Source organism: Halichoerus grypus, chromosome 3, assembly GCF_964656455.1.
Source record: "Halichoerus grypus chromosome 3, mHalGry1.hap1.1, whole genome shotgun sequence".
Lineage (NCBI taxonomy): Eukaryota > Metazoa > Chordata > Mammalia > Carnivora > Phocidae > Halichoerus > Halichoerus grypus.
This window is the reverse complement of record NC_135714.1, coordinates 76,143,688-76,171,008: the sequence shown is the minus strand read 5'-3', so window position 1 is coordinate 76,171,008 and position 27,321 is coordinate 76,143,688. Positions and strand designations below refer to the sequence as shown.

Sequence of the window (27,321 nt, the reverse complement as noted above, 5' to 3'; positions counted from 1 at the left end):
TACTTGTGTTTTCTCTCTATCTCTCTGTCAAATAAATAAATAAAATCTTAAAAAAAAAAAGGTCTACAGCTTAATGTAATGGAAACAAATACGTTGGCACGAAAGTCCAATATCTTCGCGATAGAAAAACATTTCAAAAACTTGGAGCCCTCTCAGCATATATCTGTTACTAGGGAACTAAGTATTATAAAATTCTTATTTATATTAATATTCTTAGGGATAAAAGGGAAGATAGCAAACAGTGGCCAGCTTAGAGGCATATTTACAAAATCATTTAGCTTTTCCCATTTTTCACAAAGTAAATGCTGCTCTTTGAGAGTACTGTCTGGCGAAAGAAATGTCTTATGAAGTGAACACTTGGGCATGTGGATTTATATTAGGGCCTGACCAAATTGTGTTCGCTTGCCAGTACATCTGTTTAACTGACAGTGTAAATGCGGCTGTGGACATGGATAAGAAAAGTCTGGAGGATTAAAGGTAGAGTGACCAAAAACCCCCCAAAGTACTATTATTCATCTTTTAAAAAGAGGTATTGAAATTGACAATAACAAGTCAAGAAAAAAAGGATCAAAGAAATAATTTAGCATTATAAAGATGATGTATAGAAGTAGTCCACATTTGAAAAAATGCTCAACCTAGTAATCAGAAAATTAAAAATAAAAATGAGAGACTTTTCACTCATCATTTTGGCAAAAGTGAAAATATAAAAGAGTAGCATCATTTACTTTTGGCAATTTCAGGCAAGCAAGTGGGAAAATAGAACTCTCTTTTGTATCCAAAGTAGAAATTGGTTCAACATTTTCAGACACTACTTTGAGAGTGGTTATTAAATTTGTAAATGCATATTCTCCTTAACGCAGAATCCTATTTTTATTACTGTATTTACAAAAGAAAATAATAACAAATATATAAAAATAAATGTTCATCAGAGCTGCTTATAGGAGATAAATTATGAAACATTCAAAGTGCTCAAGGTTAATGATTTGATAAATTATGATAGTTCATAGACTATTTTGAAGGTATTACAATGATGTATAAATATATATGACAGCTTGAAAGATGTTAATGACAGAAATTGGTAAAGACAAAGGCAGAGAACATTTCATTAAAAGAAGTCCAATTGGAAACCAAACAAAAAACTGCACACATATATGTGCCCATTAAATAAAGTCATGAAGATGTGCACCCTGCTATTTTAATGGAAGTTGACTGAGGGTAAAACTGGATGGATAGAGTGAAATGATTTTAAAATTATGGTGGAATTGTAGTTTTTACTTTTTTGCATTTTTCCAACAGAAATGTTTAAAATGTATGAGCATTTTCCAATTTGGGAAGTAATTGTTGAGAATAAGAACTAAACCAAAGCAATGAACCATTTACACAATTTGTTGGATAAAGAAGTTTATGAACATAATGGAACCACAAGGAAACAAAGATGCACCTACCTATAATTTTTTATTCTAGGGAACTACAAAGCTGGTATTCCTTTGTAGAAGGAATGCTTGAATGCTAGGATATGTGTTAAACTAGGACTGATAGCTGAGGCTTTGTGCTCCATCCAGGGGCCTCTGCAGTTACCTGGGAGGTGCACTTCTCTCGTGTGGCTATTAAATAGTTTGAAATTAGGGTCCTAAGACTTATTGAATATTAGCTCCAGAAGGATTCTCAGACTTCATCTATTTCATTTCCACAATTTTAAAGATAAAGGAAGAAAACTGAAGTCCAAAGTGGCTATATCTTCTTTCCAATCCAGACATTTCTTTTCCAGTATTTTTCATTATTTTCATACCTTCTTGCTCATTTAGTTAAAACTATACAGTTAACATCCAATTGGCAGGTTCAGATGCTATGCGCCCCAACAGGTGTCTCTGATCCGCCCGCACAAACTGCACCTCCTACCCCCTTTCACTGTACCATAGCACTGCCATAGTTAATCTTATGTGTCAGCTTGGCCAGGTCACGGGAGGCCCAGATTAAACATTAATCAGGGATGCCTGGTTAAACATTATTGCTGGGTGTGCCCATGAGTGTGTTTCTAGACGAGATTAGCATTTGAATTAGTAGACTGAGTAAAGCAGATTGCCCTCCCCAAGGTTGGTGGACATTATCTAACCTGGAGAGGGCTGTAATAGAACAGAAAGGTAGAGGAAGGTTCTTTCTCTTTGCCTGACTGATGAGCTGGAACATCAGTCTGCTCCTTCCCTTAAACTGGGATTTATACCAATAGCGCTCCTAGTTCTCAGGCCTTTAGAATCATATTGGAATTTAAATCATCAGCTTTCCTGGGTCTCCAGTTTATAGACGGCAGATGGTGGGACCTGTCGGCCTCCATAACTGCATGAGCCAATTCCTTATAATAAATCTCATTTTGTATATAAACGTACGCCCACACATATACACACACAAATATATGAATGTAATATATAAATATATATATTGTTATTTTCTCCAGAAAAACTTGACCAATATAAGCACCTTGTATCCAACTGTAACTGCTTTTTATTTCCTGCATGTACTGTGTTCTTCTTACCTCCATGCTTTTGTTCAGGCTGTCTCCTTATCCTACTTACTCCTATCTCTCTTTTACTTAATTAAATCCTACTTACTCTAAAATTAACATAACTTCCTCTTGGAAGTCTTTGTGATCTGAACTAACCTCTTCCCTCAGGCTATGATAAATTCCCTTTCTCCGCATTCTCTTGGCATCTTGTACATTTCTCTGTAGATTAGCTACTATACTGCATTTTACCGCCCCACCTTCACTAGACTAATCCATTTCTGCATCTTCTGTGCCTATCATAGTTTCTGGTACTTAGCAGCCACTGAATAAATGTTTGTTGATTAAAGAAATGAGTGAATGAGTAGATGAATTGGACTTGAATGTAGCTAATTAAAAGAAGAATTGGAGCAGGTCTGGCTTTCATCATGGATTAAATCACTATATAAAAAAGCAATTTTAAAATTACATGCTCTGTTAATGGCAGCTTAGTACTTACTAAAGAGACACCACTTTATTGTTTTCACTTTAATGTACAGAATCTATATCTATATCTATATTTTTCTGGGCATCTAGAAAAAACTTTTTCAGTTTTCAGTTTGCTTTGTGTGCTGTAAGACCTATTCTAACTCAAGTTAAAATGCTTATAGTTTAAGAAGGATATAGCTTTGGACTTCACCTTTACCCTTTTGAGAAAATATCTAATCAAGACTAATTTTGATTTCAAACATCCATGAGGATTATTATAAACAAAAATAAGTTTTAAAAAATGTTAATAATAGGGGCGCCTGGGTGGCTCAGTCAGTTGGGCCTCCAATCTTGGTTTCAACTCGGTTTATGATCTCGGGGCCGTGGAATTGAAATCGAGTTGGGCTCCATGCCCAGCACAGAGTCTGCTTGAGATTCTTTCTCCCTCCCTTCCCCTCTTTCTCTGCTCTTCCCACTGCTCCTGCTCTTTCTCTCTCTCTCTCTCTCTAAAATAAATAAGTAAATGAAATCTTTTTAAAAAAATTAATAAAAACACTCAATCCCAGGCATTAAAAATGCATTGGCAAAGCTTCTAGGAATGATCTCTATTTGTGTGTGTGTTTTTTTTAAAGATTTTATTTATTAATTTAGATAGAGAGTGGGGGAGGGGCAGAGGGAGAGGGAGAGAGAAAATTCCAAGCATAGTCCACGCTGAGCACTGATCCCGAAGCAGAGATTATGACCTGAGCTGAAACCAAGAGTTGGACTCTTAACTGACTGAGCCACTATGGGTTTTTTGTTTTTTGTTTTTGTTTTTGTTTTTTTTTTATTGTTGCACTGATTCTCTTCTTTCACTATGGGATAAATGACATGGACCTAAAACCTTTGATTTTTGGGGGAGCAGAAAATATGTCAATGGGATCTGAGCTCCCAGATGCCTGGTGAAGTGCTAAAGTAAATCATATTCTGTTTGTTGAAATCATTTGGCAAAAGGGCAAATGTAGCAAATGCAGTGTTACTTCTAAGCCCAGTGGTATGACAGCCCAGGACTCCTGGCATTTTCAAAGACCCAAAGTGGTTTAGTATTTTGTTTTGATTTTCCCCAAGTTGTGTTCAGTCTGATTATTCATTTCTGTAATGGAGCCTAACCATGATTTTAAGGACATATACTTAGTATATTACCAAGTCACTCACTGAAGCCCAAGTTAGGTCTTATCCTCACTCTGCTCATAACGGTCATCTACTTTGGCATTCTTGCCCAATGACAAATGATGCTACAGAGCTCAAAGAGGAAGGGGAATGGAACAACCATAAAAGAGAATATGACCAGTGTGGTTCATAGGTTTGAGGTGCATAAGACCAGGAATGACTATATGTAAACCTGTCACAGTTGAAAATTGTTTTCTACTCACAGCCTTTTTTCTTTTATGTAATTTGGTTCCTGCTTGCTTCATTCTCATGACCCATGAGATCATTACCTGAGCTGAAATCAAGAGTTGGACGCTTAAAAAACTAAGCCGCCCAGGTGCCCCCTGATGGGAATAATCTTAAGTCAAAGGGTTTTAAGAGACTGTCCTAAGCCCTGCCTATATCCTTCATCTGTTCTTTGTTTTGTTTTGAAATTTCCTTTAACCTTCTTTTGCTGAGTAGAACTTGCTTCTTTTCTGCAGATACTACATTGCTTTTGGTCTTCTCAAATGGTGGCTAATTTTCTCTTCTACAGCATTCATATCACTGGGGCTGGATCATGGGTAGGTATCCTTTTTGCCCCTTGAACCACTTCTAGATCCTTGGCTTTGAAGCTCATGTTTTCAGCTTATACTCATTCCTACTGCAGGCATCTGCTGACTCTGTGGCACTCCAACATTGCTCAAAGATTTTACCACTTGGCTCTCTGTCACTCTTTCAAATTCTAGTTCTGTGGTTATTCTTGGTGATTTGATTATTCACATAGACATCCTTTTCCAGTACTTGGCTTCTTCTTCTCCAAAGATTGTATCTTTCCTCCTACCTTAGCCACCCACTCCCATGTCATATTATTTCCAATACTAGCACTCTCTTCATCATCTCAATTTCAAATGTGTCATCTTGGAACCAACTTTGTATTATTTCCAATCCTGTCCTTCTGGTTCATGGACTCCTACAGTTCTTTGGTCCCATCCAGACCAACAGTCTGTTCATGTCATCCTCTTGGTATCCTCAATCTCCTCTGGGTCAGCACTTTCCTTCTACATAGCTGAGATTCCATGATTCATAATAATGATAGTTTCTTTGCATATACTCTCAACTCCCTCACCCCATTGTTTTCTACCATGCTTATCTGGTAAACACTAATTCTGGTGAAATCTCATCTCTGTGGACTCCATGTTTATGCTTAGGCAGCTGAAGATGGCTACAGAAAAGCCCACAATCATGCTGATTAGTTTCAACTTATAGTCATGACGACTATTGCAAAAGACCCTTTAGTCTTTTCTAGGAATACCATTACATTTCACTAGTCTACTGTCCCTCCCATTCTCCAGAGCAACCATTGCTATCTTCTCTCTCTTTCAATCTCCAGAAGCATTATCCTGTTCCTTAGTGATGACCTTGGTTCCTATTTCTCTGAGTAAATACAACCAATCAAAAATGATTTTCCATATACTCCCATTACCATATCTTCCAACCTATCTGCATGTATGTCCATATGTTCTACCTTCTCTCTTCTTACTATGGATGGACTGTGTTCCTAAATCCAAACCCTCCACTTGTGTACTAGATCTCATTACTTATCACCTACTCAAGGACAGATCTCCAGCAGTTCTCCTGTCTCTCTCCTGCACCATGAATTTCCCCTCTTAATTGTATCATCCCATTAGTATACAGACATTGTATATATCTTTTTTCATAAAAAAATTTTCCCAAATCCCACATCCCACTCTAGAACCCTCCCCACTATTACTCAGCATTTCCTTTCAGCAAAGCACCTTTAAAAAGTGCCCAGTCTAACAAAACAAATGAACAAAGAAAAAAAGAAAAACAACAACAACAAAAAGATTCTTAAATATAGAGAACAAATGGGTGGTTGCCAGAGGAAAGATGGGTAGGGGATAGGTGAAATAGATAAAGGGGATTAACAGTACACTTGTTGTGATGAGCACCGAATAATGTATAAAGTTGTCAGATCATTATATTGTACACCTGAAACTAACAAAACACTGTATGTTAATTATACCTGAATAGAAAAAAATTAAAATAAAAAATAAAGTAAATAAAAAGCACCTAGTCTTTGTAATCTCCACTGCCTCTCTTCTCATTCTTTCTTCTCTCCAATCTAATTCTAATTCCTTCTCTCTTCCCTCACCAGATCTGCTTTTGTCAAGGTCACCAGTGACTGCTGGTTGCCAAATAAATCATTAATTCTCAGTCTTCACCATACTCGACCCATGAGCATCATTTGACAGAGTTGATCATTTGAACTTCTTGAAATACTTTTTCATTTGGCTTCTAAACAAGCACTCTTGGTTTTGTCCCTTTTTCCCTGGCTGATCCTTCCCTGACTCTGTTATACCCTTTTTAACTCTCCCTCGTCTAAATACTAAATTGTCCCAGGGATTAGTCTTTCCATAGCTTTCTTCTCTAGATAGATACACATCCTTAGTGATATCATCAAGTCTTAAGACTTTAAATACAGACTCTATGTTAGTAATCTCCAATCTCCAGCTAGAACTTTCTCTTAAACACTCAACTCATATATAGAAAGCAGCTTTCTTGGCATCTTTCTTGGATAATTAATAAACATTTCATATGAACTATCATGCCAAAGGCAAATTCTCATTTGGCTTCTCAAATCTGCTCTTCCCATAGTTTTCTCAACCCCAATAAAAGCCAACTTCATTCTTCCAACTAACTTAGGCCAAAGCCATTGGACTCATTTTTAACTCCTCTTCTCCATACCCCACATTCAGCCTTTTAGAAAATTTTGTCAGAGCTACTTTCAAAATATATTCAAATTCAATCATTTCTCACCACTTCCACCATAAGCACTCTGGTCCATCCAACATCATGTCTCACTTGAATTATAACAGTATTCTCCTCAGTCTTCTCTTTGCTTCTAGCCTTGACCTCTCCTATTTTCCACACAGCACCGTAAGTGGAGCTTTGAAAAGTAAGTCAGCTCATGTCACTCTCCTGCTCACAACCTCAGAATTTTTCAAAAGTCAAAGTCATTTAAATGGCTCCAAGGTATTATATCAGTGATTTTCAACCTTTATTGTGAATCAGAATCACCTGAACGAATTTAGGATATTCAAATGCTCTCCATTCCCCAATTAAGTTACAATGGGTAAAAGGGGTTAAAAAGTACAAACTTCTAGTTATAAAATACATAAGTCATGGGGATGTAATGTACAGCATGGTGACATAGTTAATAATACTATATTGCATATGTAACAGTTGCTAAGAGAATAGATCTTAAAAGTTCTCATCACAAAAAGAAAATTTGTAACAATTTGACTGATGTTAACTAGACTTATTGTGACCATTTTTCAATATACACAGAGTCATTATGTTGTATGCCTGAAACTAATATAAAGTTATATGTCGATTATATCTCAATAAAATAAAAAGATACAATTGGAACTTTAGTGGGGCCCACACTTGAACATTTTTAGGCCACCATCCTGCCTAACTTCCACTGTGATCTTATTTCCTATCCCTTTCCCCTGCATATCCTACCCACCCCCCATGAACCCTTCTCCAGCCATATTGGTCTTGACATTTCTCTTTATCATGCCAAGTTACCTTCTGCTTCAGGAATTTTGCAGTAATATTCCTTCTGCTTGGACCACTTCTTGTCCTGTCTCCTCACTGTCTTCATGGGTCATACCCTGTCCTCTTTCAGGTCTCTACTCAAATGTCGCTTTCTCAGAGATGCCTTCTGAGACCACTTTATATGTGATGGCAACATCCCTCTCCCTCCTCTGCTTTCTTTCATTCTTACCTTTCAAATTTTCCTTCATAGCACATGTTTATGCGCTTGTCTATTATTTTCTCTCCACTACAAAGTAATCTCCATTTGGGCAAGGACTTCCCTTGTTCTGTTTAATTCCCGATACCCAGAACAATGCCTGGTAAATAGGTGCTCACTGAATGTGTGTTGAATGAATAAGTAAAACAATAGGTTCAATCCACCCAGTTTTTTCAGCCATAGATCAATAAAGAGGGTAGGCTTACCTCACCATTTCATAAGGTCTAGAATTTGTCTTTCTGTGCCAGTCCTCAAAAATCCTTGATATTGACCCATTTGACATGACCAATCTTTTGTCTCGTTTTCATTTCAATACTCCAATTTTCCAGCTGGCCTTAGAGCTGGGGCCTGATCCCAGTGGCTTTGCTCCACACCTGGACCTTGTCAGTTTCCCTTCCCCATACTGCTCTGGGACTTGTGTGGCCTACTTAGCTTTGCAAACTGATGCTCTCTTTCTGATTGAAAACTGCGGCCAACACCATTCCTCACTTCCTTGTTGCCATAGTATCCATCAGATTTTTATATCCTCTTTGAACTCTGTAGTCTGAGGTATTATGCAGTTACCGTTGGGATCCTCTGGCTAGGATTTTAATCCTACCAATCCTGATTTTCTTTTCTTCCTGAGCAGTCTTCGTTGCTGGGGTTTTAGAATAATTTGTTCTTCACCACCTGCGTTTAATAGGTTATCAGGAAATAAATATTGCCCTCTAAATAACCAGAGACTCCTCCATTTCAGTGCTATGCACAGATCCTTCATTCCTAGTCAGATCTTTACCTGTGATTTGCCAAAATATGAGTTATATCATGTTACTTTTCTGTTCAAAACCTTCCTAAGTTTCATATCTCCCACAGAGTAAAAGCCCATTTAGCATGTTTTAACAGCTCTGTATTAGCATTTTCAGACGTTAGCATGCATAGGAGTCATCTGGGAATCTTCTTAGACTGAGATTTACATTGAGAAGGGCTTACGTGGGGCCCAAGAGTCTGCATTTCTAACAAGCTCCTAAGAGATGCTGCTGTTGCTAGTTCACAGAATTATGCTGTAAGTAACAAGGCCCTATATGATGTGCCTTCTCCCCTGCCGCCTGGCCCTCTACTTCTCTGACTTTGTTATACTTCTGATATTACGCCTTATTTCTGAGTTACACTAGCCTCCTTCACAGTCTTAGAAAATCCAGGCATGCTCCCACCTCAGGGCCTTTGCATTGGCTGACCCTCTGTCTGAAAACATGTCACCCAGATATACAACTCTTTCTCTCTCTCCAACCTGCTTCACGTCTTTATTCCAACGTCATTTTCTTAAGCCTTCTCTGGCCATCTGATCTAACAAGGCAGACCATCCCCCTCATGTCCCCCTTCTCCCTCTCCTACTCTTTCTCCTTAACACTTATCACTATTGAAATACAACATATTTTATTTACTTTGTTTATTGTCTGCCTCCTCCATAAGAATGTGAACTCTGTGAAGGCATTTTGCTTTCATTTACGTTCACTCCAGCAACCAAAATACTGGCTGATACATAGGAGGCGCTCAATAAATGATTGTCGAATGAATGCACTAAAAATTTCAGTTATATTTTTCATATACATTTTTTCCTACTTATGCAAAAAGTCCTAGGAAAAGGAAGACAGAATCAAATTTGTTCTAGTTTAATTAGGCTAGTCTGATACAGGTGAATGTCTCCCAAGAATAGCATATCAGAACTCATTTACTTAATCCTCATTTATACAGCTTTCTTTGGTATGAGCAGAACGATGTTAGAAGGGATAAAACTCTACCTCCAAGTAAGAGAAATTTAATGAGACTCGTAGCACAATTAAGAACAAACACAACCTGAGACATTAATGGTATCTATTTAAAGTTATAATTAGATTGCAAGGATTGTTTGCACAGTGAGGCAGGCTTTCCTGGAAGACAGTTACTATATATGAACTCTTGTCAAAAACACTGTAGAAGATGTTTGGCCTTTTGTGAAAAATTGACCTAGAAGACCTCTGAAGTCTTTTCTGCCTGAACAAATTAGAAGCCAACGACAGAGAGGAGGAAGCTGCCGTGTGAGATGTGCAAGACTAGTAGCTAAAGCAAGAATCCACAACCACATTTCATGTGTTATAGTTTTCAATCTTATAGACTCCCAGTGAGCTTTAGCAGGTGAGAAGGTTATTGGTTTTTGGTTGGTTGGTTTTGTGTTTTAAGAGAAGCTGGCCAAGGCTTGCAAACCAAACTAAAATACATTACATTATTATTACCTATTTTTTTTTGTCTAATCAACTTTCAGCTGTCTCTGATTTTGCTTGAAAGAATACGTACAACAAGCAAATTTCACTTTGATATTTTCCATTATGAATTCATAAGAACATTCTTCACTGCCCCTCTAGTAAATCAGAAAAGTAAATAAATATGGTATAATACTAGGTGACATGATTTGCAGTTTTAAACTCATAAGCCCTCTTGATCAGTAGACTATCAGGGGAATAGAAATTGTTCTCTACTTCTTTTATTAATTATCCTTTTAATTATGTTACAATTTTAACTTAACCTTAGAAGATACGAAATAATAAAGCTTTGTAGTTACAAATTGCTCACCTTTACATTCTTTCAGGTAATCTTAAGGATCATTTTATGAACTTATGGCTCTAATCATACGATTTATTGATGCTTCTGTATATATATATACACACACATATATATGTACATATACTCTCTCTATATATGTACATATATATGTGTATATACAATATGTATACAATACATGTATACAATATATATACAATATGTACATATACATGTGCATATATATGTACATACAATATGTATATATAGTATATTGTATATATACTATATATACATAAATATATATATATATATTTTAATAATGACAAGAAACATGTGAAGTAGTAATTCTTATCAACATGATGATAATCCTGGGGCCCACAGATTTTAAGTAACTAGTTACATTTACACATTTTAGTTTAAAAAATGAACTGTATTCAAACCCATGTTGAAATGCCTTTTGCAGGCTTTTAATTCCCACACTGTGACCATCTTACAGAAGAGTAGAGTGAGTCTTAGAGAAGCCAAGTGACATGCCCAAAGTTGTACACCTAAGAACTGGAAGAACCAGGAGAGAAAACCAGATACTTCCCAAACCGCCCCCAACCCCCTAGGAAGAGGGTTCTTTCTGTTCTTCATAATAAACTTTTTTTTAAAGGTATGACATTTAATAACAGTACTAGAAACACTAACCCAAGTCGAAAGATGATGGAATGGCTACATATTTAAAGAAAAAGAAACGGCAAAACCTGCAGAAGAAATAACTAAATTTCTTAGCACACGATGCAAACTTATCAATAGCCTAGTCTAAAACACTTTTATGTCATAGAATCTCAGATTGAAATTTTCTCAGGGTGGGTATTTATAATTTCTTTTTACATATCCACAAATGTCAAATTAAATTCAATATGGTTAAAAGGCATAAAGGTAAAAAAGAAAAGAAATAGAAAATGTAGGAAACTATATGTACATGCTTTGAAAAGAAGGTTTTCTTAAACAATCCTGAAGACCTTGGAAGATATATATGTAAATCTTAACACATACATGACTATTTAAATGTCAAATGTCACTTCTACATGACATTTGATATTCCATACCCTTATGATTTATTTTTTATTTTGGAAATGCTAGGATATAGGAAGTATACCCGGTTTGCATTACCACAGAGAATGCAAGGTATATGGGCTGTGTGTGTATGTGTGTGTGTGTGTGTGTGTGTGTGTGTGTAAGAACAGAAGAATGAAGTAAGACCTTATCTACATGTGTCGACTTGAGTGGCTACCTCTGAAATTTACAAGAGTCTCTTAGGGTCTCACTATTTCGTGAGATATATTATATATATATATATATTCTGCATACTCTTACCCAATCCCTCTATATCAGCTATAGTGACCTTCTTGAAAGGTAATAATGAATCACAACATTCCCTTATTTTAGTAGCATTTTTTGCCATTTAAATAGAATCCAGATTCTTAACTAAGGGCAACAAGGTCCTTCATGATCTATCCCCTGCCTACTAACCTCCTTCCACGTTCTCTCATTGGACATGTTCCAGTTCATGTTGATTTTCAACTGGTTTCTTGAATGTACCTTCAGGCTCCTGCTGAGGCTATGCTTGGTTTAGATGCCCTGTCACCTTCTCTTCTACACGAACAGCTCCTGATCAGGCAGGTCATCACTAATACTTTATCTCCTCAGGGAACCGTACTTGATCACTGTTCTGAAAGTAGATGTTCTCTTTAATTTCTATAAGAGCACCCATTTTTCTTTTTCCACAGCACTTATCATGATTTAAGTCATTTTATTTGATCACATATTTTAGTTTTCTTTTCTCACCAGACTCTATACTTCATAGATCCAGTGATCAATTCTCTGTGGTGGAGTTATCTATAGTTTCTTGATCAGTGCCTGGTACATAATTGGCACTTAGCAAATATTGTATGAAAAAATGAATAATTAAATGATGAGTGAGTGAATATGTATCTTTGAAAATATTTTATGAGAATCTGTATGTCTTCTTGGAGAAAAAAAGTGAATTTTCTCTGGAATGATATGGTATAGAAAGAGGTTGTAAAGTGTGGAGAGCTTTGACTTCTAAAATGGAATAGAAACACAAACTATGAATATATTCATCCCCGAGAAAACAGAATTCTTCTTAACAATTAACAATATGAAGGAATACCCCAAAATAACTTATTCTGAGGCTTAAGTTCATTCACATCTTCTGAGTACCTAGTAAAGCCTAAAGTGTCTACCCTCCCATCTCCTCCAGATAACATATAGGTCCACTCACTCGCCCACTCTTATCCCCATCCTCCCAGTAATTGTAGAACTTCTAGAAGCCAGTGGATTTTAGGATCAAAACTTGGGTCCTGGGAAATTGGGGTTAATGTAATAAGGGTGAAGGAGTTAGAGGCCATTGTGAACATTTCAAGGAATTCACATCCTAACGCATCATTAGGACTTAGAAAGAGGTTTATATCAGCACCATCAGTTTTTAAAATAATGATGTCAACCAGGCAGACTCTAGGGAATCATAATAGCAGCCGTGGATAAAGGACATCGTATGAAAAGGCTAGAACCTGTGTCAGAATATTTTTTATAGCCATCAAAACATTCTCCAACATAGTATTAATAAGTTTGCCTTTTGAACAAGGAACTCAACACGGGGTCCAAATTATTCTGCTGTGGAAGGTTACAGAGAAAAAGTGTATACCACCTTTGTTGCTATAATTGACATTCATTCATTCATTCATTCATCCCACAATTATTTATTTAATGTCAATCATTGTGATTTTCACTGTGCTAGCCACTGGGATAATTTTAAACAAAAATCATTCAGTTCTCTCATGCAGATTGATGGGGCTTGAGGAAGAAAGAATTACTTCTGCATACGTGTTTATAAACCACAGCCCAGAATAAAAACTAGCTTCATGTTTTACATGAAGGACTGCTTCGTAAGCCTTTTTTTTCCCCCCTGATAAAATAACTTCTAAATGATGGTTATTTAAAATAAGATAGAAATAAAGATTTTCGCTTTTGGAATAGAAATAGACATTTGCAGGAACCTTATTTGATGACAAGATTAACTTTTACCCACCACATAATCATAAGTAAAGATAAGGTTTTCATCTAAAAACAAATGCAGTATAGAAAATACCCCAAAGTCATTTGAAAGAATTGGATAACCCTAATGATATTCGGAATGGGATTTGTAAAAACCTTTTCAGTCTTCATGTGCATAAGTCCCTAACCCATTCTGAACAAAATACTAGCTTATGTTTTCTAGCTTTGGAATTCCACCGGAGACAGATCCATTATACACAGCACAGAAGGCTTTGAATTCCCTCTGCTTAAGCACTCTGCCAACTCAAAATCTTCTTTAAATCAATAGGAGGTATAATTTAATTGCAAACTCTATGTCAAAGTTAAAATTTTAAAAAAGAAATAAACCAATCTTAATGTAGCAATTCCAATATGGGAGACAAAATAGCAGACTAGATTACTGTAGTAGAACAATGACCAGTACCTTTTGAATGCCTGCTTGGGATTCCAGAACGTTATTCTCTGATCCATTGCTTCTGTTGATCATCCGCCACATTTGGGAATACATGCTGTCCCTTTCAAAAGGATTCATTCCCTTCATGCGGACATGTTCATATACTGCAGAGTCCAGTACTGTGCCGTAAGGGATGTCTGTTTGCTTGGAAAGGTCCTGGAGAGATCTTCATTATTAGGAGAGAAGAGAGACACAAGAAAGAGTACTGAATATTTTCAACTGGAAATAAAGTTATAGGAAGCAGAGAGAATAATATATGTAAATATAGATATCAAATTGCTTTTCTTATTTTGTGGTTTCTTAATATTAAAATGTAATATATAAGGAAAATTGCTTTTAGGTGTATGACGCATTAATCATCAGAAGACAAAATTCATTTCTTCATTCCTGGAAGAAAAATGAAAATTTCTAGTGGTAAGGCAATGCTTTTTTTGGTGAACCTTTACTGTGAAAAAACCAAAAACAAAACTAAATCTGGCAATCCCATCAAAACAAAAACAAATTAAGTTATATTGCTGGATAATCAAATAATAATTTAGTTTAAAAAATGCTATATGTTATAAGCCTTAAGCCTATATTCTTTTAGGTGGCAATGATTAAATATTTTAAAAAATAATTACATTTTGCATAAACAATGTGCTTTGAGGTCAAGTGTATACTTAAAAATTAGTATTTATGATAGTCACTACTTAACAAGTGGCTACTACATACAACCAGCAACTGACATACATTACTCCCACAGCAATGTCCCACTTCTCAGAAGTATTTCACCCATTTTATAGACGAGAAAACTCAGATTGAGAGTATAAGGTATTTGCTCAGTATGGTACAGTCAGTGAGGGATGAGATAAGATTCAAATGTAGATCTGACTGGCTTCAAAGGCTATAGTATTTTATTTTATTATGTTTTTACTGCAAGATGCTGCCTCTTATTTCTATATTGCTATATTTGATTTAACTTTGTGTGTGTGCACATGCATGTGTGTGTGGGGGGTGTGAGAGAGAGAGAGAGAGAGAGACTTCTATTTGTATTCAAATAAAATAAAATTCATGCTTCTGGAGAGCTGAATATAATTCAGAATATGGTCAGGATTTTCACATCGATCTTTGAGTTATAGATAGTACCTGGTGGTCAATTTCCTTACATTTAGGTTTCTGAGCCACTCTATACTTTCTAACTTGGAGAACCAATTACTGCTTCTACTGAAACTCATTTGAGTTTGTGTAGGGGTTCAACTCTAATGACTGAGGTTTAAGAACAAATATGCGTCTTTGGCATATTGTTCAAAATTAGACGCTGGCTTATTCAAGCTCACTAACCTCTAAGAATGGCAGCAGATGCTTTGAAACACCATACCATATTTTGAACAAGAATATTCACAGCCCTCCACAACCTTGGGTCATGAATCTCATGTTATGTATACCTCTGGCCTTTTGGTCTGTTTCTAGATGGAGTTTGCTAATGATTTCCTGGGGGCCTTTGCAAACAACACTAGCATTGGGCAAGGGTATTGGGAATACTCTTGCCTGTCACTGGTTTCCATCATGTGCAAAACTGTATTGCAAACAATAAATTATGGGCTGTGTTTGCTAGAGAAGTATTCATACCAATTTCTAATGGTAACTTTCAGCAAAATTTAATCTACATTTTATTGAGTTTTAGGTTGTTGACGTGTCATTTATTCAGTGGACACTAATATGATAATTCCTCTTTGTTCTATACTTCTGCATAAAATGATGCATTTAAAAATGACTATTTCCAAGGAAAAATTTGCTGGAATATTCTACAACTATTAAACTAATTCTGCCACTTGTAAAAAGATAAAGTGACAGTATGAAGAAAAATTGAGGGCAAAAGCAGGAATAAAAGCGAGCTGCACGTAGCTAGGGTGAAACCTCATAGGAGAATAACAGGGCATCTGCTCCTGGGACATCCCATAATTATCTTGTTAACAGTATAGCAGTAAGACTTTTGTTTCCAAAGGCCATTTACTTCTCACTGACTGCTGTTTCCAGTAGTAGGAGTGAAACTATTCAAAACATTAACATTTTAACATATTTCCTACTGTTTAGTGGAGGATGCTCTAAAGTGGTAACACAGGAAAAAGAAATGAAACATTGTCAATACAGGTTATAATAGCAATGGCAAATAGCAATTCGTTCAATACCTATAGATACAAGGGCCTATGCTAGGTAGTTGTATGGAGCTTGCACCTTCTAGAACTGGAAGGTTTCATGGCTGGAGAAGACCATGTCACAGTTCATCAGAGACCCTCCCAGGATAGGATTGGCCACTTGCTACTTAGAAGGTTCAGCCATCAATCTCTATTTAACTCTCAGAAACTTTCAATTTGGTGATGGTGAGATCATAATCTAGGGGTAAAATTTTTGTATGCCCATACCTAAATATATAATTTGTTTGCCCAAATAGTCATACCAGTAAAATACCATTAAATAAATTAACACTCGCTCTTAGCTTTTCATGAAAAGAAAATTGAAATCAAATGTTAGGATCATTAATTTAATCAGGTTTCTGTGGCATAACATCACCTTCAATATCAGCTTTACAACTTGAATATAGAATTGTAATACAAACAGTTTTGTTGGTGAAACTGATTTGTACACAATAAAAATTTTAAAGGAATTTCTTAATATATTGCCTATGTGAAATTCCTGATGTCAGAAAAAAAAGCATTTTATTTTCAACATACTTCAAATTTAGAATATAGCAGAGCATTTTGTAACTTAGAACAAAGGTATGTTCCCTCTAGCTTCATTTCTGATATCAAGTTCAGTTTATAAATTTGCCTTGAGATATGCTTGCAATAAAAATTACAGCTTGTCTGATTCAGCATCATTCCATTATAGTACACTGAGATAGCACCAGAGGTGACAAAAATAAAATGAAGCAAAACGAAGTGAGCATAAATAGCTTATTATAGAAAGTGAAGGCTGTTTTAGCAACCCAACACAGAAAGAGTGGCCATTTTATGTGGTCATTTTGTTACTTTCATGCTAGTAAGATTTTAGAGTAGTATCAGCAGAAATGGTATGGTATGAACCCTTAAAAGAAATCTAGTAAATTATTCTACAGTGGTAATCCTCAAAAAAATTGTATCTGAAGTTCAACATCTGAGTATTATTTAGATATGCCAAGTCATTGTTTTTTGTTTTGTCAAATCATTGTTTTAAAAGCAAAATAATTCTAAAATAATAAGTACTTAACATTTAAATTAATTTACCACGGCAAATGTTGTCATTTCTTTTTTAACAATTAGCAATGCATACCCAGGCCACAGAGGAAATGGGAAAATTTAAAGCATTCTAGAAAAGACTTAACTTGGAATATACTCATACTAATATATTCCATTTCTCCACTTAATCTCACACAATTCACATTTACCCACATAAAACTCAGCAAATGATCACTCTGCAGTTCTGTTATACCTGAATCCTCCTCTCCCAACCCCACACCCCCACTCATGTACACAGAGTTAAACAAACAAACAAACAAACAAAAAATGATGGTTTATAGCTCTACGTGGCGAATAATAAAAGAAAGCAAATGATTTGCTACTCTAATCAGCCTTGTTTTCCCATCATCTTTTCAAAATTCTACTTTTATTTCTCCTGGTGTCCTATACTGCTAGCAACACATGGGTACTAAAGAATACTGAGAGCTGATAGGTAAGTGATATTTACTTATTTGCATGAACATTACATGTACTTAGAAACTGTAATTTAGGGCACTTCTGTGAAGTCAGTTTCAGGAATTTGGGGGATCTAGGCTGATTGCAAACTCTTTGCATGAGAAAAATAAACACTTAAAACCCTTCAAGCATAGAAAATTAATTTCGATACATGTGATACTCTGATATTAGATATTTGTGATAGCAGTAGCTTTGACATCAGGTAAGTTAGATTTCAAAGTCGAGCAGATAGATGATTTGTGAGCAGTGTGATGTTAAACCCTGTTAACCTGAATTTCCTCATCTATAAATGGAGAGAATGAGAGTGTCTAAGGGTGAGTACAAGAGGACCTGTCACGTCAGCATTCAACCAGCTTATCCATTGCTTTATTTTTATTTTATTTTAATTTTTTAAAAAAGATTTATTTATTTTAGTGAGAGAGGGGGAGAGGGAGAGGGAGAGAGCATGAGCAGGAGGGGCAGAGGAAGAGGGAGAGAATCATCAAGCAGACTCCCCGCTGAGTGTGGAGCCTGACTTGGGGCTTGATCTCACGACCCTGAGATCATGACCTGAGCCGAAACCAAGAGTCCGATGCTCAACCAACTGCACCACCGAGGCGCCCCTCTATTGTTTTATATGGAGATTTTTATTACAATGATCCATCTCCTAATAATGCCCTATTTAATAATTTCTAATGGATTTTTGGCATGTGACAGGATGACCTCTTTATATTGATGAAGAGGAGATTCATGAACTGGGGAAGACTTAAAGTTTCATTTCCTTTCCAAGGACAAGATTTTATAAACCTATGATACTGCGTGGTCATAACTTTGAATGTGTTGCTACTTATTTTTCACTCATATGTTCACATATTTTCTTTTAACATGAGAATAGATCTTACCCATCTACACTTTAAAATTACCCACATAAATCTTTCTTTTCCATCTTCATTTCTTTCTTCTGTTTAAACATTTGAGCTTGGTTTTGTGGAATGCTCACCAACAAACAGCTGCCAGCTCTAGATGGGGACTTGTAAGTCTAGTCCCATTTTTAATAGAATGGAACACATCAACTTAAGTTATCACATCAGAAGGGATTTTTCTTCAGGGTGAAAAAAATGGAACGTGGTTGATAGGATAGGTGCTAAATGCTTCCGGCAAAGGGGCAGACAGTGGAAGAGAGACAAACAAGTGGGGATGTATTGAAAATGTCTTCCAACTCAGTTCAGGCTCTTTTCTCCCACAGTTTCTTCCTCTGGATGCTGGTTTCAGCATCTACCAAAGGAGAAGATATTGTTATAGCTCTAAGAGCCCATCAGTAACCAAATTAAAAGCCTGCCTGGTGCCCACTGCTGTTCAGTGGTTGTAGCTGAGAGCTTGGTGAGTTCAGAGACAAGTTTTCCAGCAATAAATAAATAAATAAATAAATAAAATATTCCAAAATTTAAAACTTAAAAGAACAACTAATATGCCAAATAAAGGTCCACTAGACTGATATTTAGTGTCATTGAGACCTAAGAAGAAGAAGTAAGAATTGAAAAGTGGACTGAGGTAGGTGGTCGGGTAAGGCAGGCCTGCCCGAGAGGTACAGCCAACAGCCAGCACTGGGCAACCTCTTAGTTTCTACAAACCTGGGCTTTGAAGGTGCAAAGATTTGAGTTTCAATCCTTGGACAAGTGATTTCATTTTCTCTAAATTGCAATTCATTTCCATATTAAATAGGGAAAATCATAATTTTGTATTAAGGTATGTGGAAGTTTGAAGTAGATACTGATATAAGACACTTAACGTTATTACTTAACACTCTCTAAGTGCTCCATTATTGGTAGTTGCAATTATTAATTTTATTATTATTTATTACTATTATCACTCTTATTATTATTATTATTCCTATTATGCTCTGTTATAATTTTTAGAATTACTTTCTCCTTATTCTTCCCATCAATGAAATTCATTTCAGATTCCTCACCCATGGGCTTTCTCTTGAGGTCCCCTACCCCATCTAATCTCTCATCAACTTCTGTACATTTTACTTCCTGAATCTTACAAATCTGTCACTACCTTTGTCCTCTCATTGCTAATACTCTCATTTTTCCTATCTAGAGAATCTTTCTTTTTTAAAAGATTTTATTTATTTATTTTAGAGAGACACAGAGAGAGAGTGCAAGCAGGAGGAGGGGCAGAGGCAGAGGGAGAGGGACAGAGAGAATCCCAGACAGATTCCATGCTAAGCCTGGAGTCCGATGAGGGGCTCAATCCCAGGACCTTGAAGTCATGATCCGAGAGGAAATCAAGAGTCAGACACTTAACCGACTGAGCCATCCAGGTGCCCCTAGAGAATTATTTCTAAACCTTTTCCCTATCTCTATTCTCACCCCCCTCTAATCCATCCTCCACACCATGGCTAAAGTGTTCTTTCTGATATATAAGTCTGATCCTATCCCTGTCTTATTTAAATACTTCCTATATACCTCATTGCCCTTAGAAAAAATCTCCAACTCCATAGCATTCCATAGCCTGCAAAAATTTGCCTAAAATTTTTTTCCATTCTCAGAAACAAACTTTTGCCTCATTCATACTCCCATTATAGGACAAACAGACCATTTCATCATTCTTTGCTTGGTAGGCATTTGCTCTGCACAAAATGTCTCCTGTCTACCTGGTGAATTCTTTCCCTTCAAGGTCAAGGTCAAACTCAGCTGCCTCTTTAGTGCTCTTCTAACACTTAGAATATGTTCACATTTTAGCATTTTGTTATGAAATTTTGCTTCTTTGTTTAACTCATTAGAATACATGTTGCTGATTCCCATAACTTTTCTATAAATTCATCTTTGAAACTCAGAACCTAGCCCAGGGTCTGGAAAATAGCAGTCAATGAGGTTCATGTATTTTGGCTACTCTTTTTTACTAGAAACATGCTTTCATCTTGGAAAGCCAGCATTCCCAATCAACAGGCATTGCATAAAAATGGGATTTTTATTATATATTACCAGCCATTCTATGGGTGACTAATCATGGCCAGTAGTATTTTGTAGTTAAAAACAACAACAACTAATTTTTAAGGGAGCTTTGGAAATTTCTCCTGTAACAAAATCCGCTGCAAAAGTTTTATCAAACCACCAGTGAATTGCTTAATAAGACATTTTGCCATGCATGTAAAATAAATAAATTCGGAGGCAAGGCAAATAAAAAGAAAACCCAAACAAATAGAACTGAAATAAAGTATGTGAAAAAGCTAAAGTTATAGTCCATAGTTCTGGTAAACACAGGACCTGGTACAAAGTGGAATGTCTGTTCCTGAAAGGGATACTTATCTAAGCATTGTGGAAATGGAGCTAGTAAGTAGTGGTTCGTTTGATGAGTGATTTCTGACTAAAATTTCAGAAGCAAGCTGAAATGGTGAAGAAAATTGCTCAACTAACTCTGCTAACTGAAATGATGAAAAAATATAAAAGAACTCATGATTTTAGTAGCTAAGGAAGAGATAGGCACTAGAACAAGGAGAGAATAGTCACCTTTGGTAATACTGAGGATTATTACCAAAAACCAAATTAATTTTTTTCTCTCCAGGGTTAAGTTTTTACATAAAGAGGAAGGAGAATGTATATGCTCTACTTAAAAAAGAATGGACGAAGCACCACAGAAAGGCTTCCCATCTTCTTATTTGCAGCCCAGCCAAGGGCCACTTGTCCTCTGAGAAACCACATTCCGCATTTTAGTAGCTCCTTCTCCTCAATGAAGTTTTCCAAACCCTCTCAGACACAGGTTTATACAGAAAATCTGATGAAATATAAGGGGATCAAGGGTCAAGGATGGGGCAAGCAAGACTCTTCATGTCAGAAGACAATTTGGATTGCTGATGGCTCAGTCCCTACTGAAGACTCAGTGAGAGCTACTTTAAGTGCATGAGGGGTGCCACTACTTACTGAAAAGAGGCTCAGGGAAGAGTTTAATGTTCTTTAGCCAAGTAATGTTAACTTCCCTTTTTTTTAAAAAAAGATTAAGATCAAAGTCATGTTAGTGGAAGAAATATGGTTTTCTCATTAAAGATTAGATTGTATAGCCTAAAAGTATAATTTGTGGGGCAGGGTAATTCAGGAAGAACTCAGCCACAGCAATCTTTGTTGGAGCAGTAAAGTGATTTTGTCTTCCTTCCCCTCAAAGTGCCAGAGTTTCTTCCTTCTCAAGACTGCAGAGACAAATTTGAATAATACCAGGGAAGGCAGAGGGCTAGGATTTTTTACTTGTGGACCCAAGGAGAGTTTCCCAAAGGAGGCTCCCTGGATGGAGAGGGTGCTTCATAAGAGGGGCTGCATGAGGACCAAAGAGGGGTGAGGATTTACAGAGGAGGGTCAGAGGATAAGGGTGGCTCCTTGTGGGACACTCAAATAAGGCCTGAATGGTGCAGTCTTTTCCCGTCTCTCTGTTCTGTCCCCTCCACACTCCTGTCCTACATACCTCACCTGCCCTCAAACTTGCCCTTAGGGGCCTCAACAGAGTAAATTAGATAAAAGACAGCTTCAGGTCTTTGTCCTGTGAACTTCTTTAGAATATTTATTTGATCTTTACATTTAAGAACTACTTATTTATTTATTTACTTAGGTGTTGAGTTGTGTAAGTTTTTTTATATTTTTTGGCTATTGACCCCTTATCGGATAGATCCTTTGCAAGTATCTTCTCCCATTCTGTAGGTTGTCTTTTTGTTTTGTTGACGGTTTCCTTTGCTCGAGAAAGCTTTTTCTTTTGGTATAGTCCCATCGGTTTAATTTTGCTTTTGTTTTCCTTGCCTGAGGAGACATCTAGAAAAATGTTTCTATGGCTGATGTTTCAAGTGTGCTTGGTCTAGAATAAGTGTAGTAGTACTCATGAAGAGGACACTTCTCCCTTCTGAATGGGTGTCCCTGCATGATAGATCACTAGACACCAAGATGACTCTCAAGGCTTTCCTGAGAGATTTAGAAGTATTTCCTGCACCTTCTCCCTCACAGAGTAGTCAGGGGCATCCCCATCTGCCATGCACTATAGATAAGATGGTCACAGGTAATATTGAAAATTCATATAAAATAGATGATAAAGATGGATATCATGAACTACTTAAGGCAATATCCTCCTGCACTTGGAGAGACTTGCATTCCCGTGCACATTTAAAAGTTGATTTGGTTTGTGGATATGATAGGTCATTTTAGAGACCACAAAGGAGGATGGAAACACTCTGTCTTTTTTATTGCTATTAGGCATGATTAATAAAAATGATCCTTAAATTCTCTCCAAAATGACAATGCTATACAGATGCGAGAAAATATGGAAAATCTGGGTGGCTTCTCTGACTTGTTGACCCACATTTAAGCTAGGAACTAATTTTGCCACATCATGAATCCTGAATCCTGATATGTGAAAGACACTATATTTTTCTACCTGCTGACAGAATTGTCATTTATGACCCTGCTCTCTATCTTAAATAGTATATTAGTTAACTAAAGTAGCCTTTCATGATATATGTAGATATTGATGTATACTATTTAAGCAAAACTCCATTACAAAAGGCCCCGGTAGTCTGTGAATTCAATTACCCTGCAATTATCTGTGTAAGGCAGAAAGTATGTGCGGTTTCTTCCTGAGATACCATGAAAAAGATGCAATATTTATTTACCCCAGGACACTATGAACAAATATGGAATTATCCTAAATTTGTATGGTCAGCATTTCATAATGTCAGCATTTGACTATCAGGTGATTGTAAAATTTATGTTAAGATGATATCCTCAAATAATTCAATAGACTTCAATAGAATAGTAGATTTTTATGTTCTTACATCATTGAAAATATAGGAAAGCCCTGACTAATTCTCATGAATTTCCCTGAGGATCAACAAATTTCTAAAGAGTGTTAAGAAAGAACCCAAATAAAATCATAACATCAGATTGTTTGGAAGAGTTCCTGGAGGTATCACATAATTCGATGATCCATCTTAAGGTATAAAAGCCAGCCTCCAAAATGGACTTTATTCTTCTTCCTTAGGCACTTTACTGACTTAGAAAACTTAACGCCAGGAAGTTCTCATTCATGCCTAACCTACAACTTGTGTATTTCACATAAGCCTCTCATTTTCTTCTCAGTGAAAATGGGCAATAGCTACTGGTCACTTCCAGTACAATATCTCTTTATATAATAAAACACTTCTTTTTCGTTTTCATCCTTTAGCCTTTTCCTTGTTGAGTTAAACACTAAATTCCTGTAGTTCTTACCCATAGGATCTATTACTCATATTTTTTTTTACATTGTTATTAGCTAAGGCATCTTTTCCTTTTCTGTGGTAATTTTTGCATAATTTATGGACCTTATATATAGGTCATGATGGTGCTTAAAAAGCCCTGACAACTTTTACACTGCTAGGTGACTTTGGCCATTTTCTTCATAAACACCAACATTTCATTTCAAATTTGTAATTGACAGATGATTCATTCTGAAACTGTCTTCACCTCTAGTTTTAAATTATCATGGATACACACACACACCAACAGACACACAGACACACAGTTTGTTTTTTTCTATCTCTGAGTGAATTATTACGTATTTGTCCCTATTAAGCTTCGTCTCACTTATAATCATCTTGTTTAATTTGCCAAGGTCTTTATGACTTCTTGCAGTGTGGTTCTAGTCAATAATCACCCCTACTCAATATAAAGTAATCTGCACGTTTAATAAGCTTACTCCCTATTCTATACTTCAAATCAGCACCGAAAATGTTCATTAGAATCAGGGCCAGTGCTGACTTATGGGAAAAACTTTATTCAATATACGCTCCAAGGCTGACATTGAACCATTGATCATAACCTCACATATAGCCTGCTAACAAGCTGTGATACAATAATACATACTACTACTACACACAAAAAATGACCCAAATAAAATACGAGGTAGATTCAAATGAGGAGTCAATAGTAATTTGTAGTTTTTTTCCCTATAAGTTCTTTGAAGGAGCTCAAAAACTTTAATCACATTATCAAATTATTCGTAGCGGAAAGAAATAACTGAAGAGAAAGAAGTGACCAAGAATAACAGTAGGGCAAATTTAATAGCTTATTTGAAGACCCAGTAGAACACTACTGTCAAAGTAATGTGGAAGGTCATTGTTTCAGAGAAGATTGTAATGAATCTATCTAAAAACAAAGATCCTGGCTCTTCATAACACAGAGCAGGAGACCAGGTTTCTACTGATAACTTAATATTACAAATATACAAATATAACAAATACAAAGTATATTTTCCTTCTTTCCAGTGCAGTAGGTCTGTGGATCTCTCCAAAAGAGGTTTTTTTTTTTTTTTTTTTTTTAATCATTCAGAGAAATTATGCTCTATTCCCAATTAGGTATATTTCTTTTTTGAGAAATTTCGACTAAAAGTATGCATAAAATGCATGTCCTGATGTCTATAGTCAGGTCTTATTAATAGCCATTCAGATTATAAATGCCCAAAATGTTTTGGAAAGATGCCCCCACCCCCACCCCCAATCCCTGCCCGATTCAGCAGCAATCCTGAGGATTCTGCAGCACTGCTCTGAGAAAATGGCAATCTTCATCTGAAAAAGCAGCCCAGGAAGCTACTCACAGATCTGTTCTTTATCTTCTCAATGACTTGCCATGATCTGGGGCATCTGGTGATTTTTAAACTTTGTCCCTAGGTTAAAAGATCAGGGTTTGAGAAATAGGGGCTGTGGTAGGGATGTGTGTAGTGAATGTGTGTGTGTGTGTGTATGTAGGAGTGGAGGAGAAAGTCATTAAAAATAAATTGACTATCTTTAGATGACAGGAGCTTGCAGAGCAACTAAGAGGATCAGAGAACTAATGAGGTCAAAGAGACACTTAGCAGAGGGTGGAGGTCAGCCCATCAAGATTGCTGGTGTGATGGAGAGGACAGGGAAAGAAAGGTGAGACAAGAGAAACAGAAAGCAAGAAAAAAAGAAGATATGGTAAACAAAAAGTTTCCTTTCAGTTCTGCCTTATAATCTAGGATTTCTTTTATAAAAATAATATGTGAATATATTGTTGTCTGTTATCTCAGACTTTGTTTAATAAGATACCTCCTTTGTGTAGTTGATAGAGAATTGTACAGTTGAAGGGTACATTGAAAATAACTTAATCCAAACTGTGGAACAAATATTTGTGCAGTGAGAGGAGGAATGGATCACATTTTTAAAGACAGGAAGCTAAGGTAAAAAGTGGTTTAAAAACTTGCCTTATTCTTTAGTAGCAAGAACAAGGCTTGAACCCTTGAACTAGGTCTCCAGCCTCCTTCAGAATTGTTCTGCCCAACAGCCCTGCCTGCCGATCCCATTGTCACTATTTCTATCACATACTCTTCCTACATTAGTTTCACAAACACATGCCCCATACTCCAACTAGCTCTTCTGAAATGACTCAACCAAGTACTCCTGAGTATAGGGCTTTTATCATATCCACATACTGGTGGTAGACAGAATTTATTGATTCAGCTGATTTCAGGTAAGGAAGGAAAACAAGAAATAAAGAGGAGACAGGAATGTATATTTTCAATTTCTTAATAGGTTTCTGGGTTGAGATGATGAAGGCTGGGGAGAAAGAAAGAGCGGAGGACTTGACTTGCTTAAGATAATTGCTTGTCAAGAAGATCATGTTAGGGGTTGTGGGCACTTACTAGTTTGGCGAAGTTTTCATCTCGGTGAGCTCAGTGTAAATAAGAGCCTATAGCAATGCTAATATAGCCCTGTTCCTGGGAGTCACAAATAAAGTGGGAGACAACTTTTAATTAAATGCTCACTGAAGGGTGGCTTTGAAAAACTCTGAGAGTTTTTATTTTTTTCAAAAAGAGAGAAAATCATGGCCTATAATATCTAGATGGCTATATGTTTATAAAACATCCATCACTGTAGTACTTAGGTGCTTTGACAAGTAAGCCATTTCAACACCGAACAACATAGAGGAAGGAGATGAATGTCTTCCTCCGTCTGTGGTGTCTGTGTACTCTGAAGCTAAGCCTATACAATTCTGTACTAAACTGAAACACAGGAGTGGTATGAATCAGGCCCAGCTCACTTCAGCGACCTTGATTTTGGCTGTTCCTAATAGAGTGTGCAATTCCCTGCTGAGAGCCATCAAGTAGCCTCCCACTGGAAGCCTGAAGTGGGTGAGACACTAAGAAAACCTCAAAGGCATACCAGTTGGGGGCTCCTTCTCTTATTCTGGAATAACGGCGCACAAAAATGGCTTTCAGATTTCTCCCGGATTTGTTACGAGGTATATAAACAAGTAGTGAGGTTCCACAGTCTCAGGCCAGATTCTAAGAAACCCCTTTCTGGTTCATTATTTACTGAATATTTACCTGTAACCAACTATGTACTCAGTAAGCTACCACATGAGGCGCCGTGCTGATGAAAAGGTGATAAAACCACCCTCAAAAATATACATTTTAATTGAGAAGGTAAAACAAGCAGAATACTGCCCCAGCACTAGGTAATTCAGGGTGTAAGCCAGGTAGATGCAATGTGGTTTAAAAAAAAGAGACCCTGAAT

At 36.6% G+C, this 27,321-nt stretch overlaps 1 protein-coding gene across 2 annotated transcripts in view; it reads right to left on the bottom strand.

Moving 5' to 3' along the window:
• Positions 1 to 27,321, bottom strand: part of GRID2 (glutamate ionotropic receptor delta type subunit 2) — a 1,423,646-nt gene that overhangs the window by 221,242 nt on the left and 1,175,083 nt on the right. For both annotated transcript variants that reach the window (XM_078068970.1, XM_078068969.1), the window contains exon 13: positions 14,056 to 14,251. In XM_078068970.1, coding sequence (XP_077925096.1) covers positions 14,056 to 14,251 — 196 coding nt within the window. The remainder of the gene's footprint in view (positions 1 to 14,055; positions 14,252 to 27,321) is intronic.